Genomic DNA, 20,334 nt, shown 5'->3' with positions numbered 1-20,334 from the left:
AAAAAAAAAAGCAAAATGAAATTGAAATTGCAAGAATTTGTTTGGTCAAAACTATGAGTTTCAATTAAAAATTCTTTTGAATATTCAATACATCACTCATCTCTTTTTTTGCCATGGTGCAATTATTTGACGAATAAAGAAACATGATTTTCTAAGGGAAGCAATGAAATTATATCAATGTAGTATTCTTATCTAAAACTCTATTTATCGCAAACGATAGCATTTCTAATACCAGCACTTTTGAAAAACTCCGTGGTGGATTTATTTGTAAAAGCAAACAAAAAAAAAGAAAAATAAATAAAAAAAGAAAACTATTTGTTAATAACTCTTATAATATGTTTTGTTTTTTTTTCTCGTATTTACATCATATTTCTATGCAATATTTCAAAATTGATTGTTTTATGATTTTCTTTTTCTTTTAATTTTTTAATCTAACTTTTCAAATCGTTACCAAGAAACAAACAAAAATTATAACAACAACGGTTGAATATAAATTTATGTTTATGTTTAAAATTCAGCAAAAATTAAAAAAAAAAAAATGAAATAACTAATTTAATCTTAAAACTGTAAAAAAAAATAATATAAAGAAAATATTTCTTATTAATCGCCCAACTGAGTGAGAGCGACACAAACAACAAATTAAACTAGAAATTTGATAAGTAATTTGTAATTAAATTAGATTAAAAAATAAAGATTATGCAAAATTTAATTATTTTTTTTAAAACTGTTTTTTTTTTGTATAATTTTGTTGATTTTTGTTTTGTTTTATATTATTTTAAATTAACGTAGCAAACATGACGTTGGCCGACGGCAGCGGCACTGTCATTACAGGACATGGTCAATTCTGTGGGAACACATCGTCAATGTTGACAAAGGCGCAAGCGCCTAACGATGAATTTGCCATAACTTTAAGGAGCTCGCCAGCATGGGCAACACACACTTCTAGTGGTGGTCTCCATGGATAGCTCATTGATTCTATAAATTCAAAAATTTATTTATTATAATCCAGTTATTGTTCGCTCATTTGTTTTGACTTACCTAATATAGCCGAGTTAAGGGCAGAGCAAACTGTTTCGCGCTTCGATGGACACAGTTGCCAGCCCAATGGACTTGACCACGGATTTGAATATGCTATAAGACTAAATGCATCCTAAAAAAAATACAATATTAATATTAATTAAATTATAACAAACATTATTCATAAATTTGCAACAAAAAAAAAACTCACTTCTAACATCTGTCGATCTTCTTCATTCATTTTATTTTCCTTTTCTAATTGTTGCCCCATTTGTGAAAGTTCCTTTCCAAATTCAAGTATTCTCTCAAAGCCATGGCAATATTTTCGTGATGGCGATAAATCGACATCTAGAAATTGATTATTTTTGGTATTTATTGTTTGATTTGAAGCAATTCAAAGCGAGATCGATATCTTACCCATGTCTTCGTCTACGTCAAGGGAATTGGCAAAATTTGTAGGAGATGTTCCATTTTTACATGAACTACCTGTAATTTAAAATAAAAATAACATAAATGAATACATTAAAGTTTAGGTTGGCAAATTCATGAGTTTTAAGTGATTGCGGCCTATTAATTCCTGGATGCCAAATGAATGATGGCGAACTTTGTGGAAAATTTTTGCTTTATATTTTTTAAAGTTTAGTTTCGTTTTAGTGCTTATTTTTGATATACATGAGTTATAGTAACGGCAGCTAAAGAGTTGTAGAAAAGACGAAAAGATCACGTTTTTCGTTTTTTTTTTATAACCAAAAATTTCTTATGTTAATAAGCATCTAATATAAGTATAATTAGAAGAAAGATATTACAATGTGACTAACTCTGAACGGGCCTTTTAAACACTAGTAAATTTACATTCCGTTTGCAACAGAAAATGCCTTTTTTTAAATTTTCTTAACGAGTTTTTTTTAATAAGTAGAAAATGTCAATGTGTATGCACCCCGGGACAAGTAGAATGATTATTGTCAATGATCACAATCACTACGTGAAGGTAGTTTTGAGTAAATTCCAAAAACCTTTACTTCGTAATACAGAAGATATAGAACAAAATTATCTTCTACAAATTTATTCTTCTCAAAATTTTAATAAAATTTAAGTTTTCAAAATAAATATATCTGAAGTCTTTATATTGAATATTCCTTATTAAAAAATTGGTGTATCTGCTTTTGGAATTATAATTGAATTATGTCTTCTTTTGGAAGTAAAATTATTAAAAAAAAGCTTCTTTTGGAGGTAAAATCCGGATTTTTTTTTATTTTTTTGAAAACAAACCTTTAATCTAGTTTATAACAAGGAACAAAAATACATTTTTAAATATATAATTGAATTAAAATGCGCTTCTGGGTCGCACGTGATTGCTTTTGTAGTTCGAAGTGTCTATATTTCAGATAAACTTTATAAATTTAAAATAAAAATCTTTAGACCATTTAGGTCCTAGCTTGGAGTACAGATGGACTCACAGACGAAGAGCCACACGGACGGACGGACTGATTGACGAAATAGTAATGTGGCATTTTATCAAACGCCATCGTGATATTTTTTATACTGAAGAGGCCTTATTGGATGGAACATTTTGTATAGGCCATTTTGGAAAAGACATTTTTCGATTTTTTTCCGATAGCTGGTTTTGGAAATCAGCTCCTCAATTTACTTCCCTAAAACCCTGAACTGTTTATTTAGTAAGGGCAAATAGACATTTAAACTTTGAAAATACATTGCACAAGTCTCATCATCGCAAAACCTCGATACGAGTGGATAGAGCGATCACAAGGAAATGCAAATGGCTGAAGTGAACGAAAATTCGGCATGAACGTGTCGCAAGCCTACTTAATGATTGCTGAAGTGAAGAATGTCAATGCACCATATTCCTTTGAATTCATGCCAGTAAATTGAAAATGCATAAATGACAATGTCCTCACAACATGCATCAAAACATATCAAAAGATAGATTTTGGAACGAAACAATCGATGTCCTCAAGTAGAAGTATATATAAAAATTCTAATTGCTATTTTAATGGATCCATAAAATTAATACAGGTCTTAGAAATATTTCTAAAATGAGTTTTGAAAAATTGAAATTTCGGTTCAATTGTAAGATTAAAAAAAATTGTACCAAAGGCCAAGTAAATTCAATGCTATTAACTTCAAAAGAAAAAAAGCAAGAAGCAAACCGTTAAAAAAAAATGTTTTTATTTGTATGTAAGACATTTAGCAGAGAAAAATTGTATTGCAATTTGATGTTGAAATTGTGTGGAGTGCTTTATTAGACGATGACATTAAGAATTAAAGCTAAAAAAAAAAACAAATAACTAGAAAGAACATTGAAGAAGTAAAGTTAATTTGATTAAAATCGTTATTTTAATATTGCCCAGTTGAACTCTTTTTCAAATTTGTCGAATTTTGAATAGATTTATGTCCAAATATAATTTTAGGTCTAGATAAATCGAATAAGTTAACAAATCAGCATAAAAGTAGTTGACGGCTAATTTTGTAGTAAAAAATATTTTGCTTTACTCTGTCATATTTTATAAATATTCCAAAATTTGATAAATTCATAAATTTCGAATTATTTTTTGTTATTGATATTATATTAAAACGGTCTCCCAATTCTAAAAAAAAAAAACGGTGAAAAAATGTTGTATTTTGAGATTCAGTCCATAAAATCTACACCCAATTTGGTGCTTGAGAAAAATAAAAAAAAAATTTTCAAAAAGAGCAAGTACTCCTCTGTTTAGAACTGTAAATAAATCTGAAATTGTCCCAAAAATGACTGAGTAAAAAATCGTTGAAATGTGAAATAGTCCGGTCAAATTAGACATTTGAGGTTACATAAATTCCCAGCAAGCTAAAAATTGGTAGGATTGTTGGAAATACCATCATAAATAAAATTTAAAAAGTCCTCATCGATCCGAGTTGTGGAAAAAAATTTACGGGGGGTCAAAGGTAAAAAAAATGGGTTTTTCACGATTTTTAGCAAAACGAAAAGTCTTATCAAAAAATTTTCAATGCGAAAGTTGTAGACCAGCTTATTATCTATAAAAAGTGTCATGACACTTTTTTTGCTCAGACCCACCGTTTTTGAGATATAACGATTCAAAAAGTTGAAGTTGAGTTGTAATCGTCATAATCAGGCATATTTTGAAAAAAAAAACTCCCAACAGAAAAGTTCCTGAAATTTTACTATCTTTTAGCTTGAATTTCGTTCTTCAATGGTTAAGAATATGGAGAAAGCAAAAAAAAAAGGAATTTTTCCCCATTTTTCCGATTGGGAGCCATTCTCCCGAAACAATTTCCCTGGGAATTTTTGTTTAGAATAGGTCTAAATATAAACAGGGTGTCCGATAGGGAATGGACAACCCTAAAATGGCTGATAGCTACACTTATGACTGTTCCAAAAACAGATATAAAAAGTGCTATCGCAACCAGTTCATAAAATATTGACTTTTTTTCGTTCAGTGTATTTTAAATTTTATCATCTTGTGTTTTCGTTCACTACAACCACAAATGAATGAATTTTATTTATTTCTTTTTTTTATAATTTTTTACAATAATTGGCTGAGTACATATTAAGTTTAAAAACTTCATAGCTATTGCACCTTTTTCTTAAAAAAAATTTGAAATCTGTTTTTCGAGCAAAATGAAAAAAAAGTATTTTAAGAAAAATTTTAAACAACTGTGGTACAAAATAAATCAAAGGAACCTAGGTGGCCCCCTTTTTTAAAAATACTCTCAACTAAGAGGAATTTCAAAATGGTAAAAGGTTTGTCATACCTAGAGTTATAAGGAAGTTATCGGTACCATGAGTCTGGTCAAATAAGACTCAAAAAAAGGGGTGAGGTTACAAAAATTCCCAGCAAGCTGAAATTTGGTAGGATTGTTGGAAACACCATCATAAATAAAACCTAAAAAGTCCTCATCGATCCGAGACCTGGAAAAAAAATTACTCGGGGTCAAAGGTCAAAAAAACGATTTTTTCTCGATTTTCACCAAAACGGTAAGTGTTATCAAAAAATTTTCAATGCAAAAATTGTAGACCAGCTTATTATCTATAAAAAGTGTCATAACACTTTTTTTGCTCAGACCCACCGTTTTTGAGATATAACGATTCAAAAATTTTGAGTTGTAATCGTCATAATCAGGTCTATTCTAAAGCCCGGAAAAGCTCAACATCAATCTATAATATATTCATCGAAAAGTTTATCTGCTTTTGCAAAGTGTCAAGATCATGTTCTTTTCTTACACGCCATAACAGGCTGTGATACGACATCTGCATTTTTCAGAAGGGGTAAAAATAATGTTTTTAAAATGTATCAAAAACAGGATCTAGTTCAATGTGCTGAAGTTTTTAAAAAGAGTAATGCGACTCGACAAGAAATCATCACCAACGGAATTCGCTTTCTTCTTTTTATGTATGGAGCTCCTAAAAAAACTACTTGCTTAGATAAGTGGCTTGGTTATCAGCTAGACCCAAAAGACTGGGGTTGGAAGTTGGTCAACAATGCACTAGAACCTGTTCCAACATTATTCCCACCTGCACCGGAAAAACTGCTGAACACAATTTTTTGCAACTGTAAAAAGGGATGTAGTGCTAAATGTGGTTGCAAAAAAGTTACACTGTTTTGTTCTGTAGCATGCACAAATTGTCAAGACCGGTCGTGCTCCAATGTTGAATCACCAACAATTGAGGATTCATTTGACACCAACGAGGAGACAAGCGATGTGTCATTATTAACTTGCATCCAGGACCAAGAACAAGAAGAAGTTGAAGAGGAAGAGAACTATGACACATATGGATAAATCTACCTATTTTTTTTTTTTGTATGAACCCCAATAAATCTGTGGAATAGGCCTACCGGGGAAACCACATTAAAAAAAACGCGCTAGGTACACTACCTCAAAGGTGGCGTGGAAACGTGTGCATAATTATGACGATTAAAACTCAACTTCAACTTTTTGAATCGTTATATCTCAAAAACGGTGGGTCTGAGCCAAAAAAGTGTCATGACACTTTTTATAGATAATAAGCTGGTCTACAACTTTCGCATTGAAAATTTTTTGATAAGAATTTTCGTTTTCCTAAAAATCGTGAAAAACCCATTTTTTTGACCTTTGACCCCCCGTAATTTTTTTTCCACAACTCGGATCGATGAGGACTTTTTAAATTTTATTTATGATGGTATTTCCAACAATCCTACCAATTTTCAGCTTGCTGGGAATTTATGTAACCTCACCCCCTTATTTTAGTCTAATTTGACCGGACTAAAAACATTGAAAAACTGTTTTTTGACGATAACTTGAAATTTTGAGGGTCTATGAAAAATTTCAAGTGCCGAAATATGATTTTTATTTTGTAACACAGATATCAAACGTTAAAGGACACTTCATGATGCAGAATAAATCATTTAGCTACATATGTGACTAAAATATAACAAAATTTCAAAAAGATGTAACGGTGAAATAAAAACAAATCTAAAGTAAATAGATGATATTGTTAACTTACCATTTGTATGGCCATTCTCCATTTCAACATCATTCAAATAATCACTGTTCGATATATCGTTGCACTTATCTAAATCTTCTGAATTATTATCTATCAAAAATCTATAAAAAAAAGTTAATATTTTAATTTTATCAACAAAAATAAACTATATTTTAATAAAAAAAAAAGTTTTCTTACGAATTTTTAATATCTTGTTGATTATCTTGAACGCAATCTGCACTTATCACAGCACTATTCGGTGTGCCATTTTGGTACGACTTAGTTGATTGAATAACAGAAGTTTGTATTGTTTTGGCAGGAGTACACTGCAACAAAATGAGTAAGAAAATAAACCAAATTTTAATAACACTCAAGAAATTTTGCAATAAAATTTATGTGGAATGTATTACTTCAATATCTGATCCATTAACCATTTCAATGAATTGTCTACATTTAAGCATAAATAATAGATTTTTATTGTTTTCTAACAGTCCGGGATATGAGCGTACAGTATGCTCTATTGCTTGTCCCATTTTACCAGTCATAATAAGTTTTAATATTTCTATAAAAAAAAAAAAAAAATTACAATGAATGTTAATTGAGTAAAAGAATAAGAAAAAGAGTAAAGCTTACTCTGACGATTTCTTATTGATCCTAGTTCCTCGGTAAAGCTCTGACCAGTTGTTCTTCCAAAAGCCTCTGCTGTTAGACTGTATCCGTTGTGTACTAGATAAGATGAGACCATTCTAGAAAAAAAAACAAATAGATTACTTTTTTGAAGACAAAACAAAATTTGATTTTTACTTGTGCAATAGCGTCGTTGGATCTCCATATTCGCTGCGCATTGGAAAATCATATATGGCTGCCTTAGTTTCGGCTCGCATTTGTCGAATCATATCTTCAATTTGATCGAATTTGAATGGCTCCTGTCCGAAATTCGCATCAACTTCTTCACCAGCTGTTTGTAAGCCGACTGTTGGGTATAATTTCGACTGCAAAAGACATCCCATTTAATCAAATAACTTTTAAGTTATCATCATCATGAAGAAACTTACAGGTAAATCCCTAAATGCAATACCAAGATCGATTCCATTCTTTGTATAAAAACATGTATTATTAACGAAATTAACTCCGCAACCGATAATGTCGTCTGTGGTGAATGTTGGACCGTAAGATTGACCTCGGTTTGAAGCGGAAAATGAGTTTCCATCATCGCCATGATAACCATATGATTGTTTATCCCAACCTTGAATATAAAGATGACAAGTTATTACAATAATTCAACTTAAAAGTTCTCCTCTTTACCTGGTAATCGATTCATTTTAAAATTCTCGGAAGTAAGACCAATGCCCATGTAGCCATTTTTGCCCTTCGATATAATCTTAACCTCAAAATAATACAAACCACAACCAGGTGGAATTGGATGAGGAGTACGTACTGATGCGGCAGCATCATTGACACTTTTGCCTGTTCCTTGAAAGAATCCAACGTTTAATTATAATATCTTTTTCGACACATATGGACACAGGACAAAATCTATTCAATACAGACGTTCAAAAACAATTGTCAAGACAAACAAAAATATTCTTTTAACTACTAAATGAAAACAAATAAAATTATAATTAAAAAGTTTTATCTCCGAATTAGTGTATACTTCCGAAAAATATGCTTCGCCTATGTAAAATCATATAATCCCTTGTGTGAAGATCCAATTTGTAAGAACTTGCTTCTAGATAAATTAATTAAGAAAAATTTGTGTGTTTTAGTGTTGTTAAAATAGTATTTGTTTTTTAAGAAATATGGTAGTACACAATTCTAAAGAACAAATAACTACTATAGAGAAACAACAACGTCACCAACAAGGAGTAATATCAAATAGTTAAAGGTTTACACTACGGTATTTGAAGTTTTTTTTGCTTATTAAATGGTTTATTTTTGAAACCTCCAGTGGAATGTTTTCTTGTGGAGAAACAACAAATCCTATTATATTCAGCCAAATTACCAAGAAAAACCTATTTTTATACGAATAAACTCCGAAGGAAACTAAACAGCATCAATAAGAAGCATGAAGGTCCTAAGTTATACATTTTGTTTCCTCCTTATCACCAGTAATCAAACTGTTCAAAAGCTAGTGAACAAATTTGGATCTAAATTTTTGCTGCTGAATCTTCCCATGGAAGTGAAACAAAAGAGAGGTCGCCTGGGTTTCCATTATGGCAACTATCGATTTTTTACTACAGCTAACACTTTCCTTATCTACATTAAAATTAAGAAGATAGTTAATGCTGCTTAAGTAAATTCAACTGTTCTGGTCTCTGCTTTTAGGTATTAGGGCTAAGATGGATTTAGAGAAACAAAAAACGGTACAATTTTTGTACTCGAAATAAGATTTAAGATTGGAAAATAAGTCCATAACCAGACTATGGATTTTAATCTTGAATTGAATCAAACTTTTTGTCAGCTTTTGCTACAAAATGGGGACATAAAGATACAGGTACAGGTATAACGTATACATTACTATATTATCGCTTTTGTTTTAAAGTAGCACAGGTTGAAATTGGACGATTTTCAGGAGAGCTTTTTAAAGTTTGTAGAAATTTGGGATGTTAGTTAAATATGATAACTACATTTTTCTACAACGCGAAAACTAAATGAAGTAAGAAATTGCCGAATACACAGGTAGATTTTTTTGTAATTTTTTTTTTGAGCATTTTGCACACCAACTATTTACGATTTATCGTCGGCTAAGAGTGCAAACCTCGTAAATCCACAAAAATGGAATTACGAGGTTTGCACCCTTAGCCGACGTTATGCCACTTTGTCGTAAAAGTGACGAAACAGGGTGTCTTCTAAGTAATGTTCCAATTGAAATATGCTAAAATGCCAATTTTAAGCCTTCTGAATGGGGTTACTTGTTTACAACAAGTGTTTGAGGTTTACGTTGGAAATTGAGTTTTATTAAGACTTCGAACTGTAAATTCATTTAGAAACATGGCGTACCTACGAAATAAAAGAATGTTTTAACAAATTACACTGGTCAACAAAGTTTTTTTTACAGAAACCAAACTATACTTTTCTGATTTTTAATATTAAGTCAGAAAAATTCTATCACATCAACACGTTTTCCAGTTACTCCCGTTAGAAAATTGAAAATTTGTTTTTAAAACTTGTTAAGTTTTCTTAAAGTATAAGTTTGTTCTTTTAAAAAGTATTTAATCGAAAACCGTAAGGATTTAGGATAAACATGACTACGAAAGTCAACGAGTTAAAGTTCAAATCTATGAAGGCTAACAAAAGTGGAGCATCAATATGCCTATTAGAAGTTGAAGGAGAAATATGAGATCATTTTCATCTGAAGGAGTTGGATCCTTTGTTCATATGGCGGCATGTTATAAGGATCAGTTCAGAGCCAATCGTAGGAGATTGTATTGAATAGATTGAATACTTCTATGAATTGCATAAAACAGAGTCAAGAAGGAGTCGAACGTGCATACATAACAATTGTATGAGGAAACTGTACAACGTCAGTGAATATTAGAATTTCTTCCAAATGTATGCACGGTTAAATAAAATTTATAGCCAGATGTTCGCTGGCCAACTTCTGAGTGGGCAATGAAAGAGTCTGAAATGCAGTTTTTTGAATTTCATCTAATAGGATCTAATAAAGGTGTGATTCTACCCAGGGTAGGCAAACGATAACTCTACTTAGCCCTGCTTATTCAATCGTCAGTTAAACTATCCGAAGAATAAAATGTCAATATAAAAAAACTTTTATTCGTAGGAATAGGCCTTAAGTGGGATTTATTTGACTAATAAAAAATTGGCTCTTATTTGATAAAGAGCGGAATTCAGAGTCGTCGCTAAAGTGAAACTTTTACTCAAGTGAACATTTGCTTTTGCATTTGGCCCACTTCAGCTATTTGTTACGGTAAGACAACATAAGGGTTTCTTTAATTTTAGCTTATGAATACCTACTGAGGACATTTTGAAGTAAATGCTTGAGTAAACGCTCAGAAACTTCATCTCAGACTTGTCCTTGAGAAAAAATTTTATTTGAGTTACGACTCTGAATTCCGCCCTAAATGCCTTAGAAAAAGAATACCTACGCAGCTTTCACTTCACAACTTTTTCAAAGATGTTTAGAAAGCAAGAAAGTTTTGAAATAGGTCTAGATATAGCTTGATATGAATATAATGTATCACACTTAAAAAAAATTGAGTTAGAAATGAAACACTATCGATAGTTTAACATCATTTGTTTCGAATGTAGGAGGACCTTGTTGATTTTTTTTTTGCCTCAGCCACAACGAAATAGACATCGAAAAATAAATACAGTAAAACCCGGATAAAACTCATCTTTTCGCTTAACCACCTTTTTTTTATAATTTTATGATCCCTTAGGGCCAATTTTTCAATAATCGGATAAACCTCAGATAGAGCTCATTCCTAGGAATAAAAGTTTTTTTTATATTGACTTTTATTCTTCTGATAGTCTAACTGACGATTGAAAAATCAGGGCTAAATAATTTATTATAATTTTCTTTTTAAATTTCCGAATGATTAATAAATCAATAGATTGAAACAAAAATCATTGAAAAAAAAAAAAAATAAATAAATCAAAAAAGGGCAAATAAATTAAAAAAAAAAAACTAAGTTTATTATAAATGCATTTGTTTACTTAAATCTGTCTTTCAGTCCGTCTGTATCTATCTTAAGCTACAGCCAAAACTGCAAAACTATTAGGGTGGGCCAACAATTTTTTTTTTTTGGAACGATTGTTATGAAATTTTGTGTGCATATCAGGTTGGTCTAAGGTTCGGCAAAAATCTATTTTGAATACTCCAAACAAATTGTTATAATTATTTTTTTGAATGATTTTTATAAAATTGAAGGTGTTTTTACAACTGATAAACGGCTGAGCCGATTTAGCTGTAAACTGGTGGACAGGTAGGTTGGCACCAGGAGAAGGATACAGGATACTTTAAAAACTGCATTGTTAGAGCATTTTATTTGGAATAAGCCCACTAGGCACTACAAGAATTTCGCATCTTATGCATCCAAATAAAATACCCATCCCCGAAAAAATTTTATGTGATCACCCAAATTCACTGTGTGAATCATGTGCATTTTGTCTAAAAACAAGCAAAAAGTATCATTTAAAAAAATTCTGAACTTATGGCACATGAACTTAGGGTATTTTTCGACGCTGGATCTTATGACACTAAAACCAACACAATCTGACTTCCCCTAAAATAGTTTTGCATAAAAAACACTTTATAATTTGAACCTAAGATTCGGCATAGCAAGTTTAAGGGGCGGGTTTTTGAGAAAAAAAAATATATTTGATATCTACGATTGATTTCCAAGCCATATACATAGGTCTCATTTTAATCGATGCTGTTTTTTGGATATTCTCTTTTGTCTATGTCGAAACATCATTCAAGCCGTTCATTTGTTAAAAATAGTATAACAAAACGAAACATAATGTCGTCTATACACTGAGGGAAAAAACAACTTAAAATCAACGAAAACCACGTTGGTTTGTTCGATAATTTTAAAATCAAAGTAGAACATCGTTAGTTTAAAAGAGTTTGTAGTTATAAAACATCCTTAAATCAAAGTTGTTTCAACTTTGAAAAAAGCATCAATTTAAATACAAAAAAAGGAAAAAATTGGCAGCCACTGGAAGATATTTCATGTTAGTTTTTTCAACATTAAATCAACGTTGAACATATTATACATTTAACGTTGAGTTTTTTCCCTCAGTGTAGGAGGGTTCACACTGACTTACTTATCAGAAAAACGAGCTGTCTTTTGGTCTAACCGACCGAATACTATGTCTCATCGAAACACGAACGAAAAATGTCGTCTATCACAAGGTGTTTCACTGAAGATTGCAATTCATGCACCAAAATACATGTCCAACAGTGAGTTTTTAAAATACATACCTGACTTTTTTACTTATATTTATTATCCTAATTTCTTCCTTATTTCCTCTAAAGCGGGACAACGTTCGCCGGGTCCGCTAGTTAGCTATTTTAAACTTTCAAAGTAATTTTGTTTGTGAAGATTAGGTTTTTCTTTTTAGTTATCAAACATGTTTTTTTTTATTATTTAATAAATATAGGGCTAAGTGCCTATGAGCACTTAAGCGGGTTCTTGTATTGGGAGTAGGTACCTAGCCCGCTTATGGCCAGTTGTACAAACGTGGTTTAGCCACGGGTCAGGAATTTAACTCGCCGATTTCGGCGGATTAGCAGTGGATCAACTCTGGTTCAAGGATGAATTTAGCTACATATTTCAACCTATATGGACCTAGAAACAGTGATAAAACTCAATATTTTCAGCGAATTCAGAAGATAAAGTTGCTGAACCACGGATTAAATATTTGTACAACTGGCCCTTAGTGCCTATCAAAACAGGATATTTAAGGTGAGATACTTATCCGGGTTTTATTGTAGTTTTAAAACTTCCCCTACATGTGTTTGAACTAATTTTTAAAAAATAAAAAAAAATATAGGTATAAAAAAATGAACTAAAATAAAAAAAAAAGATACCCTAAACAAAACGCACAAGGCCATTAATACAAGGGTAATCCTAACACCCATTAGACAGATATGTCACCCCAGCTAAAACCTAGCTACTTACATACAAGTTCATTTAACCTTCTTTGTTATCAGTACCTACCTACTATACCTAGTTTTTCAGAACAGTGAACGCTACTTTCTGTTGGCTTTTATAAATAAAGAAAAACAATTAAAAAAGAAAACCTGAAAAATCTAAAATCCTCTGTTGAAGGTTTTCTTTTGTTGAAAATATGAAAAAAAAAATAAAAATAAAACAATGCTTTTGATAATTTTTTTTCTTTTTCCATAAAATGCTCTCCCACATATTATCATACATAATTCATAAATAATATCGAATATAAATGCATACACACACACATACAAATATAGAACTTCACCCACAACTCCCACTCTTTGCTACCTTTTCCATTTTGACAGTTCGATACAAAATCAGCTGATAAACAGTTAGCAAGCAGTAAAAAAAAAAAAAAACAACAACACCAATCAACAAAACCAACAACAAACAAGAAAATTAATACCAAAACGAAAAACGATACTTTAGCGAAGATTATGACCAAAAGAGAAATGAAAATGAAATGAAAAATACTTTCGTTAAGTTTGCATGAACGAAGGGAGTGAGTGAACAAAACAGATAAAATTGAAAAAGAATTAAAGTTGCTGCAAATGCGATATGTTTTAAAAAGTCAACCACACGCACAATCCACCAACACTCACTCAATAAAACGCCCATACACAAACAAGCGAATGGACGATGAAGAAAAAAAAAAAAAAACAATAATTTTTTTACGCACTTCTAAAAAAAAAAATTCAAAACAAGTAGATGAAAGCAAAATCAGCAAAAATATGCGATGTTGTTGGAGAAGGAGAAACAAGAAGGCAAAAACATATGTGCGAGTGCAGAGGAAACAGGCAAGGCAGCGCAGCAACATTGATGATGAACACTAAAGATGAACAAGTTATAAAATAGAAATGAACAATTAAGAAAATAAACCTTGGAAAATTAAAACAAAAAAAAAAAAAAAACAAAAGAATTTTCCTATCATGAACTACCTATAAAGAACATAAACACGTGAAAAAAGGGAAAATATAAAAAAAAAACTAATTAATAAAAGAAAAAAATAAATAGAATGGATACATGCATAGATAAAGATTTTTCAGCTTAGATTTAGAATTCTCCATTTACTTGATAACAAAGTAACAAAAACAATATTTAGGTAGGTAGGTACGTAAAGTTTATTATTTTTATCAACGAAAATAAACTTTCTTTCTGACTCTGTGGGTGATCAATATGAACTTTAAATATAATAAGGGATTTTGTTTTCTATTCCCCTTGTTCACCAAACTTAAAACAGCCAAAGCTGATTAATAGCTGTGTTTAAAATAGAGCAATTGTGAAATAATATAACCTACAGTCTCTGGTGATAGTAATTCATTGTTAGTTTTTTTTTTAGGTATGCATTATGTATTCCACATACCTACCAGCTAGTTGCTAGTATACCTATATTGCTAAAACAGGAATTCTGGAGTTGATATGATTAGGTGGACCTATTACTCAAATTTATGTTGCCCATGGGAAGTGGCACTTTATTTCAACACACCTTTTAGTTACATATGTATTTATGTAGAATCTGCGAAAATAGTTCTAAAAGTTTTAACTCAAGGTAGATTTTTTTTAGCTAAAAGCTTTTCTTTGCTAGTCTGAACAAATAGGTACTAGGTCGATTGAAAACTGCGAAATTAAGGTTGTCCATTTCAGCAGGACAAGTACCTAGTTGCAGAAATTTTGTTCAACGGACTTTTGAATGAAGTAAAAATGTATTTAAATCAAGATTTAGGTACTTTTTGTTGAGAAAGAACATTGACAAACATTTTAGAAAGTCCCAGGACTCAAGGTATGTTTTAATGCTCAAATGTGCATGAAACAAAATACCCCACTATTAAACCTATAGAGTAAATTACAGTACAGCAGAGGCCAAAGACACTTCTTACAGTATTTATAGCTTGGTGAGAACACCAAAGTTCTGAAGTGTCTTTATTTTTACGATGTCTCAATGTAAAATTTAAATTAAATAATTAATGAAACCAGGCCCTGTTTCAGAATTGACTACATCAACTACATCAGCTACATTTACTACATCAGCAACCTCAAAAGCCAATAGTTGAGTCCGATTGAACGCCGGGAAATACTTGTTATGGTTTACATAGTGCAAATGTTCAAAAAAGTGCTCCGGGAAGTCCAACAGGCCGCCGCAATTAATTTTTAAAGTCAATCTAATGTAGCTGATGTAAACAATGTAGAAAGCTCTGAATTAAGCCCTGAGAAATCAAAGCAAAATTTCCATTGTGGAATTGATCAAATTTTAAATCATCATCAAAAAAACGAATTATGTTTTTAATAATTTCGAGGATTTAATTATCACATCTTTTTGGTAGAGTTCATTGAGAAGCTATTAACAATGTATGTACAAATATTTTGTTGTCCAAGCAAAACTGCAAGAACGAAAGGAATCGACTATCAGCCTAAAATTGCTAAAAAAAAAAAAATAATACGAATCTCATTGATATTTGAAATGAGATAGATTTGGAAAAGCTGCAGCCTTTGATAGAACTAGATAGAATACAACGTCAATTCATAGATAAAATAATTTATGGAATTTAAGCACAAGCGTCCTGGTTTACACATGAGGCGTTCAGAATAATAATGGGTCAAGTTCACTTCTCTACAGGTTGGATGTTTTAAGGTCTTAAAAATTAAGGGTTACGTTTTGTATCAACAAATTCTGGATGTATAGAGCTATTGATCATTTATTTCAAAAGTTCCTATAATTCCTGAGAAAAAGCTTTTCAAAGTTCAAAACAATGCACAAATTTCAAATAGAATTTATTACTCTTTGACATTCCTTTTATTTAAGATTTGTAATGTTTATGTTAAAAAATCTCTCGTGGTCTTATTTGAGGAGTGACTTTTCAAAAGTTGATAAAAACACTTTTTATATGTATGTTTTATGTGACCAATTTTTTTTTTGTCATTTCAGGTGGCCTGCATTCAATGCGGGAATATACATAAATAAGTTCAATTTTTTTGTGTTTGTTGTAGATGAATAATGGTTTTTACAAACACAATCTAAATAAAGGAATCGACAAACAAACGTCAGAAACAGAAAATGTAACATCAGATTTTGTCTGTACGTGACGGTGGAGTGCACCAAATATTTTTTTTAAATTTCTTTCTGTTTCGTAACTTCTTTTTACGTTTTTTGTCAGGTGGGTAATTCCATGAGAACATACATAATTAAATTATAGGCATATTTTTATATGTTTTTCGCTCTTATTTACTTTCTAACGTCACACCCGTTACATCTTATTTGACAGCACAATAGTTAGAATACTTTTGATATTAGGAACAATGAAACAAATTGATATACTTGGTGTTAATAACCCTGTTCCTTTGGAAGGTTGGAAAAGTACTACCAGTAGTTTACTACCGATTTTCAATGGAACGCACTTTCAACGAATTCAATACAAATCGTATCTACTCGGGAAGAAGAGCATGAGTACCACCTCCAATAGAACGGGACTACCTAATATATTAAAATACTCAATTTAGTTAAACAAAAATATGTCCATATGTTCTCATGGAATTACCCTGGTGATTATTGTTTTGAATTGGTTTTTAAGGAAAAATATAGAAGCTTGAGTATTTTCATAAAAAAAATAAAAAATGTTCGAAAACTTTTAAATTCAAGTGTAAATTTAGTTGAAAACAGACAACAGAGAAAGTCAAGAGTACAAAACAAAAAATGTGAAGTAATGTAATTACCTGAAAAAAAAAAACAGATAGGTATTTTTTGGGGTTTTTGTAATTAGTATACCTAAAGTTCAAGTAGACTTTATTACCAACCCATACAACAATAAAACAAAGAACATCACTCCAAAAAGAAACTCCCAAAATACAACAACAACATACAAAAAATTCTTAATACGAAGTAAGTTTTAGGTAATCATTATCATCTCCAATCACAACAAAATGCTAGTAAAGTCAGCCTTTTTCTTTATCTCTCTCTAAATAGAAATAAAATATTGCAGTAAAACAAAAATCTATACCAAAAAACATTTGCGGACATCGGAACTTGAACAAAAACAAAAATAATATAAAAAATGTATATACAAATTAATAAAATAAGTTTAGAAACAATATCTAACCTTTGTAATGAACACGTAGATTATTCTGTGACAATCCAATGGCATGGCACTTGTCATGGGAGCTCCACGATCGTGGAAGTGGCGTTTCATTTTCGTTGACATTCGGATATAACATTTTAAGACGATCAATATGATGGTTGTTACTGTTATTTGTTGGGCTACTGCCACTATTGCAATTCGGATGCTGTTGTTGTTGTTGACTCAATCCCTGCTGATGATGATGGTGCAGATGATGTTTAGTATGTTGCTGTTGCAGCAAAGAAGACTGCTGCTGGGCGACATTATGATGATGATGATGATGGTGGTGCGACGATGACGACGATGGGGTCGAAAACGATGAATTGTTGTGATGCGTATGGTGCCCGTCCATTTTGGTTTTTTTCTTTTTCGTATATAGTTCGCAGTTCGATGACTACAAAATCAACACACTTCGACAACGAGACACGACTACGAACGACGATTCGTTTTCGAACTTCGTTTTTTTTTTGTGTGTCTTTTGTCTTTCCTTTGTTTTCTAAATTTTATTTTAAATATTTAAAATTTCTTATAAACGACGTATGTTTGGCAAAAAAGAAATTTGTTGTAAAAATGTATTAAATAATTATTGGCCATGAAAATTTGTTCATTTTTTCGAATATTTCTCAACTTTTTGATTTTTCAACACATTTTCGAATATATTGGGGCATTCACTAGTCAACTTTTGATGCAAGTTGAATTTTGTGAATCTTTTGTTATTCTTTCCTTTGTCGTCTTTTTTTTTTTTTTTCTTTCTTGTGAAAAAAAATGTCTTTGCAAAATGAGAGAAGAGAATAAAGAAAAGAAAAAAAAACCTTGCTGATTACTTTTTCACTGGCTACCCTTTTTCGATTTTGATTGTGCGAGATATTTCAAAACACTTTTTCGAATAGAATTTTCAAAGTTTTTCTAATTTTAATTCAATTGCCACATGAAGCAGAGAGCAACAATGAACCAGAAAAAAATTATTATATGAATATTTTCCTTTCGATTTTTTTGTTTTAGTCTTTTTTTGTCAATTGTTCTGTGTGCTGCTGTCTGTCTTTTTCACTTTATTATAACTTCATCGAGTACCACTAACGAAAATGAACCATGAAACAAACGACCCGTTTAACTGGAGACGACTAGAGCATAATAAATAAAATATATATAAAAAAAGAGCAAAATATAATAAAATGATTTTGGGGAAAAAGAAGAAAAGGTGATTAGATAGAACAGGGATGGTATATATGGAATGGTGATTAACTTAACGAAGGTGGAGTATGATTGTTAGTAGATAGATGGCGCTGGTTAAGTGGTCGTTATAATGGTAGAAGGTTCAAATGGTGCAGGGTAATAATTCCACGGGAATCTACTCCACATGGGAATTTCTTCCACCTCAAGTGGGAATCTGTTCCACTTTTTGAAGTGGAATAAATTCCCGCCACGAGTGAGAATTTATTACACTTTTAATTGTGAAATAACTTCAACTTCTATTTTGTTGATTTATCACTTGTCATTTTGGATCATGATTTTTCTTTATGTTTGTATTGTATGTGCATTGTGCAATCTGGAAAAAAGCTGCATTTTGCGGAAACAAAATGGATAGTATACAGTTTATAAGGTACAAATAACGTATGTAATTTGGAATGAAAATTTAAGTTTAGTTGATTTGTTGCCTTAGAAAATTGTTTCAAATAACCAGAATATCTTGGATCGTGTCAACTGCTACATCCCAAGTAACAATTTTACTTGCATAAGGTCCATTTTCTTCGATTCGGCAAGCTATAGTTTGTATAAGTTTAGTTTAAGGCTTACTTACCCAAATCATCCATTTTGGAAACAAAGGAGGTCTCCTTAAGGCCATCTGGAAGTGTTTAGAAGAAGCCTTGTAAATATAAGTTAAAGAAGACCTTTATAAGACCAGTTTGAACCGTTTTAAAGAAGCCTTCTATTTTCAAGTGACAGAAGGCTTTCATAAGACCTGTTCCAAGAGGTTCTTGTAAGTATGCAATGTTTTCATCTCTCAAGTATGCAATGTTTTTTCACCAATAAGTATGCAAAGTTTTTATCCTGCAGATATGCAATGTTTGTAACAATTTAGAAAAAAACATTGCATTTTTATGTGAGGTTTCAATTAGCTCCCTTTTTGCCAGTCATCTTTAATATTCGAGTATGGTTTATTGGTAAGGTGCTGGCTTGGTATGCAGAGGTACGTAGGATCGATTCCTGGCGGGGCCATTTGTGAATAAAAAAAAATGTGTTCTTTTTCAATTAAAATAAAATTCTTCCCATTTCAGAACGACAGGAAAAGCATTGACATGGCCAAAAAAGAAGAAAAAACAAAATAGAAAAAATTAAAAGAAAAAACAAATCAATAAAATCTTTTTTTTTATTCATAAATTCAACATCTTATAACAACCTCCATAAGGCCTTATTATAACATCCAATGCAAATGATAGTTTCCTTAGCGAAGCTATAGTTTCCCTAAAATGTTTCATTGTTTTGTTAAAAGACCTGCATAAGGTCGTTTTACGCTGTTCGTCACAAGCTATTAGCTTGTGGATTGCCTGTGGAGGAAGGTCTTGGGGAAATTCGGTAATGTGCGCCAAAATGATTTGCATAAGACAAAAAATAGCTTGCATTGACCCTTATGAAAGCTAAATTGTTACTTGGGATTATAGAAGCAAAATTGTTAGTAGGGAGTTTATCTCGTTGAAGAAGCAATCTTTTTTCTTGAAACTTGGTTGGTTAAGGGCTCATGATAAAGCTAAAGTTCTAGAAGTTTCACGAAAAACTAATTAAACGTAGCCAAATTATTTACAGATATAGCGGTAACGGAGAAGACACGTAAAAGTCTTCTCCGTTACCGTCTTTGTCAGTTAATAACTTAGCTATTTTGAATTAGTTTTTCTCGAAACTTCTAGGACTTCAACTTTGTCATGAGCCCTTAAGGCCTACCAAGTTTCAAGAAAAAAGATTGATTCTTCAACGAGATATACTAGATAATAAGTGTGAAAATGTCCTAAAAATGCAAATGGAATGGCCGTCCACCAAA

The 20,334-nt window shown here is 31.3% G+C and overlaps 1 protein-coding gene across 3 annotated transcripts; it reads right to left on the bottom strand.

Annotated features, from left to right (window-relative positions):
* On the bottom strand, nt 1–18,360 carry LOC129906770 (ran-binding proteins 9/10 homolog). 3 transcript variants are annotated; one of them, XM_055982680.1, is made up of 13 exons: nt 17,283–18,360; nt 8,148–8,222; nt 7,799–7,966; nt 7,549–7,739; nt 7,298–7,485; nt 7,127–7,239; nt 6,904–7,055; nt 6,692–6,819; nt 6,515–6,615; nt 1,435–1,503; nt 1,229–1,365; nt 1,039–1,150; nt 1–975 (listed from the first exon to the last, which is right to left on the bottom strand). In XM_055982680.1, exons 1-13 carry the CDS (start codon nt 17,650–17,652, stop codon nt 839–841), a joined length of 1,941 nt encoding a protein of 646 aa, XP_055838655.1. In that variant the 5' UTR covers nt 17,653–18,360; the 3' UTR covers nt 1–838. The 3 variants fall into 3 exon arrangements, with proteins under 3 accessions (XP_055838655.1, XP_055838656.1, XP_055838657.1); XM_055982681.1 differs by having other exon boundaries at nt 6,692–6,771; XM_055982682.1 differs by lacking the exon at nt 8,148–8,222.
* Nucleotides 18,361–20,334: the final 1,974 nt, after the last annotated feature.

This window comes from Episyrphus balteatus, chromosome 1 (assembly GCF_945859705.1).
Source record: "Episyrphus balteatus chromosome 1, idEpiBalt1.1, whole genome shotgun sequence".
NCBI lineage: Eukaryota > Metazoa > Arthropoda > Insecta > Diptera > Syrphidae > Episyrphus > Episyrphus balteatus.
Note: the sequence above shows the minus strand (reverse complement) of the source record. Positions and strands in the feature narration are given on the sequence as shown.

What these genes read in the sequence shown, in the direction of transcription:
- LOC129906770 (XM_055982680.1), bottom strand. Translation starts at nt 17,652, where the DNA reads ATGGACGGGCACCATACGCATCACAACAATTCATCGTTTTCGACCCCA. An exon ending in GCGAAGCATATTTTTCGGAA is followed by an intron (nt 7,967 to 8,147) that starts GTATACACTAAT and finishes GATTCTTTCAAG; the next exon opens with GAACAGGCAAAAGTGTCAAT. An exon ending in TTGCATTTAGGGATTTACCT is followed by an intron (nt 7,486 to 7,548) that starts GTAAGTTTCTTC and finishes TGTCTTTTGCAG; the next exon opens with TCGAAATTATACCCAACAGT.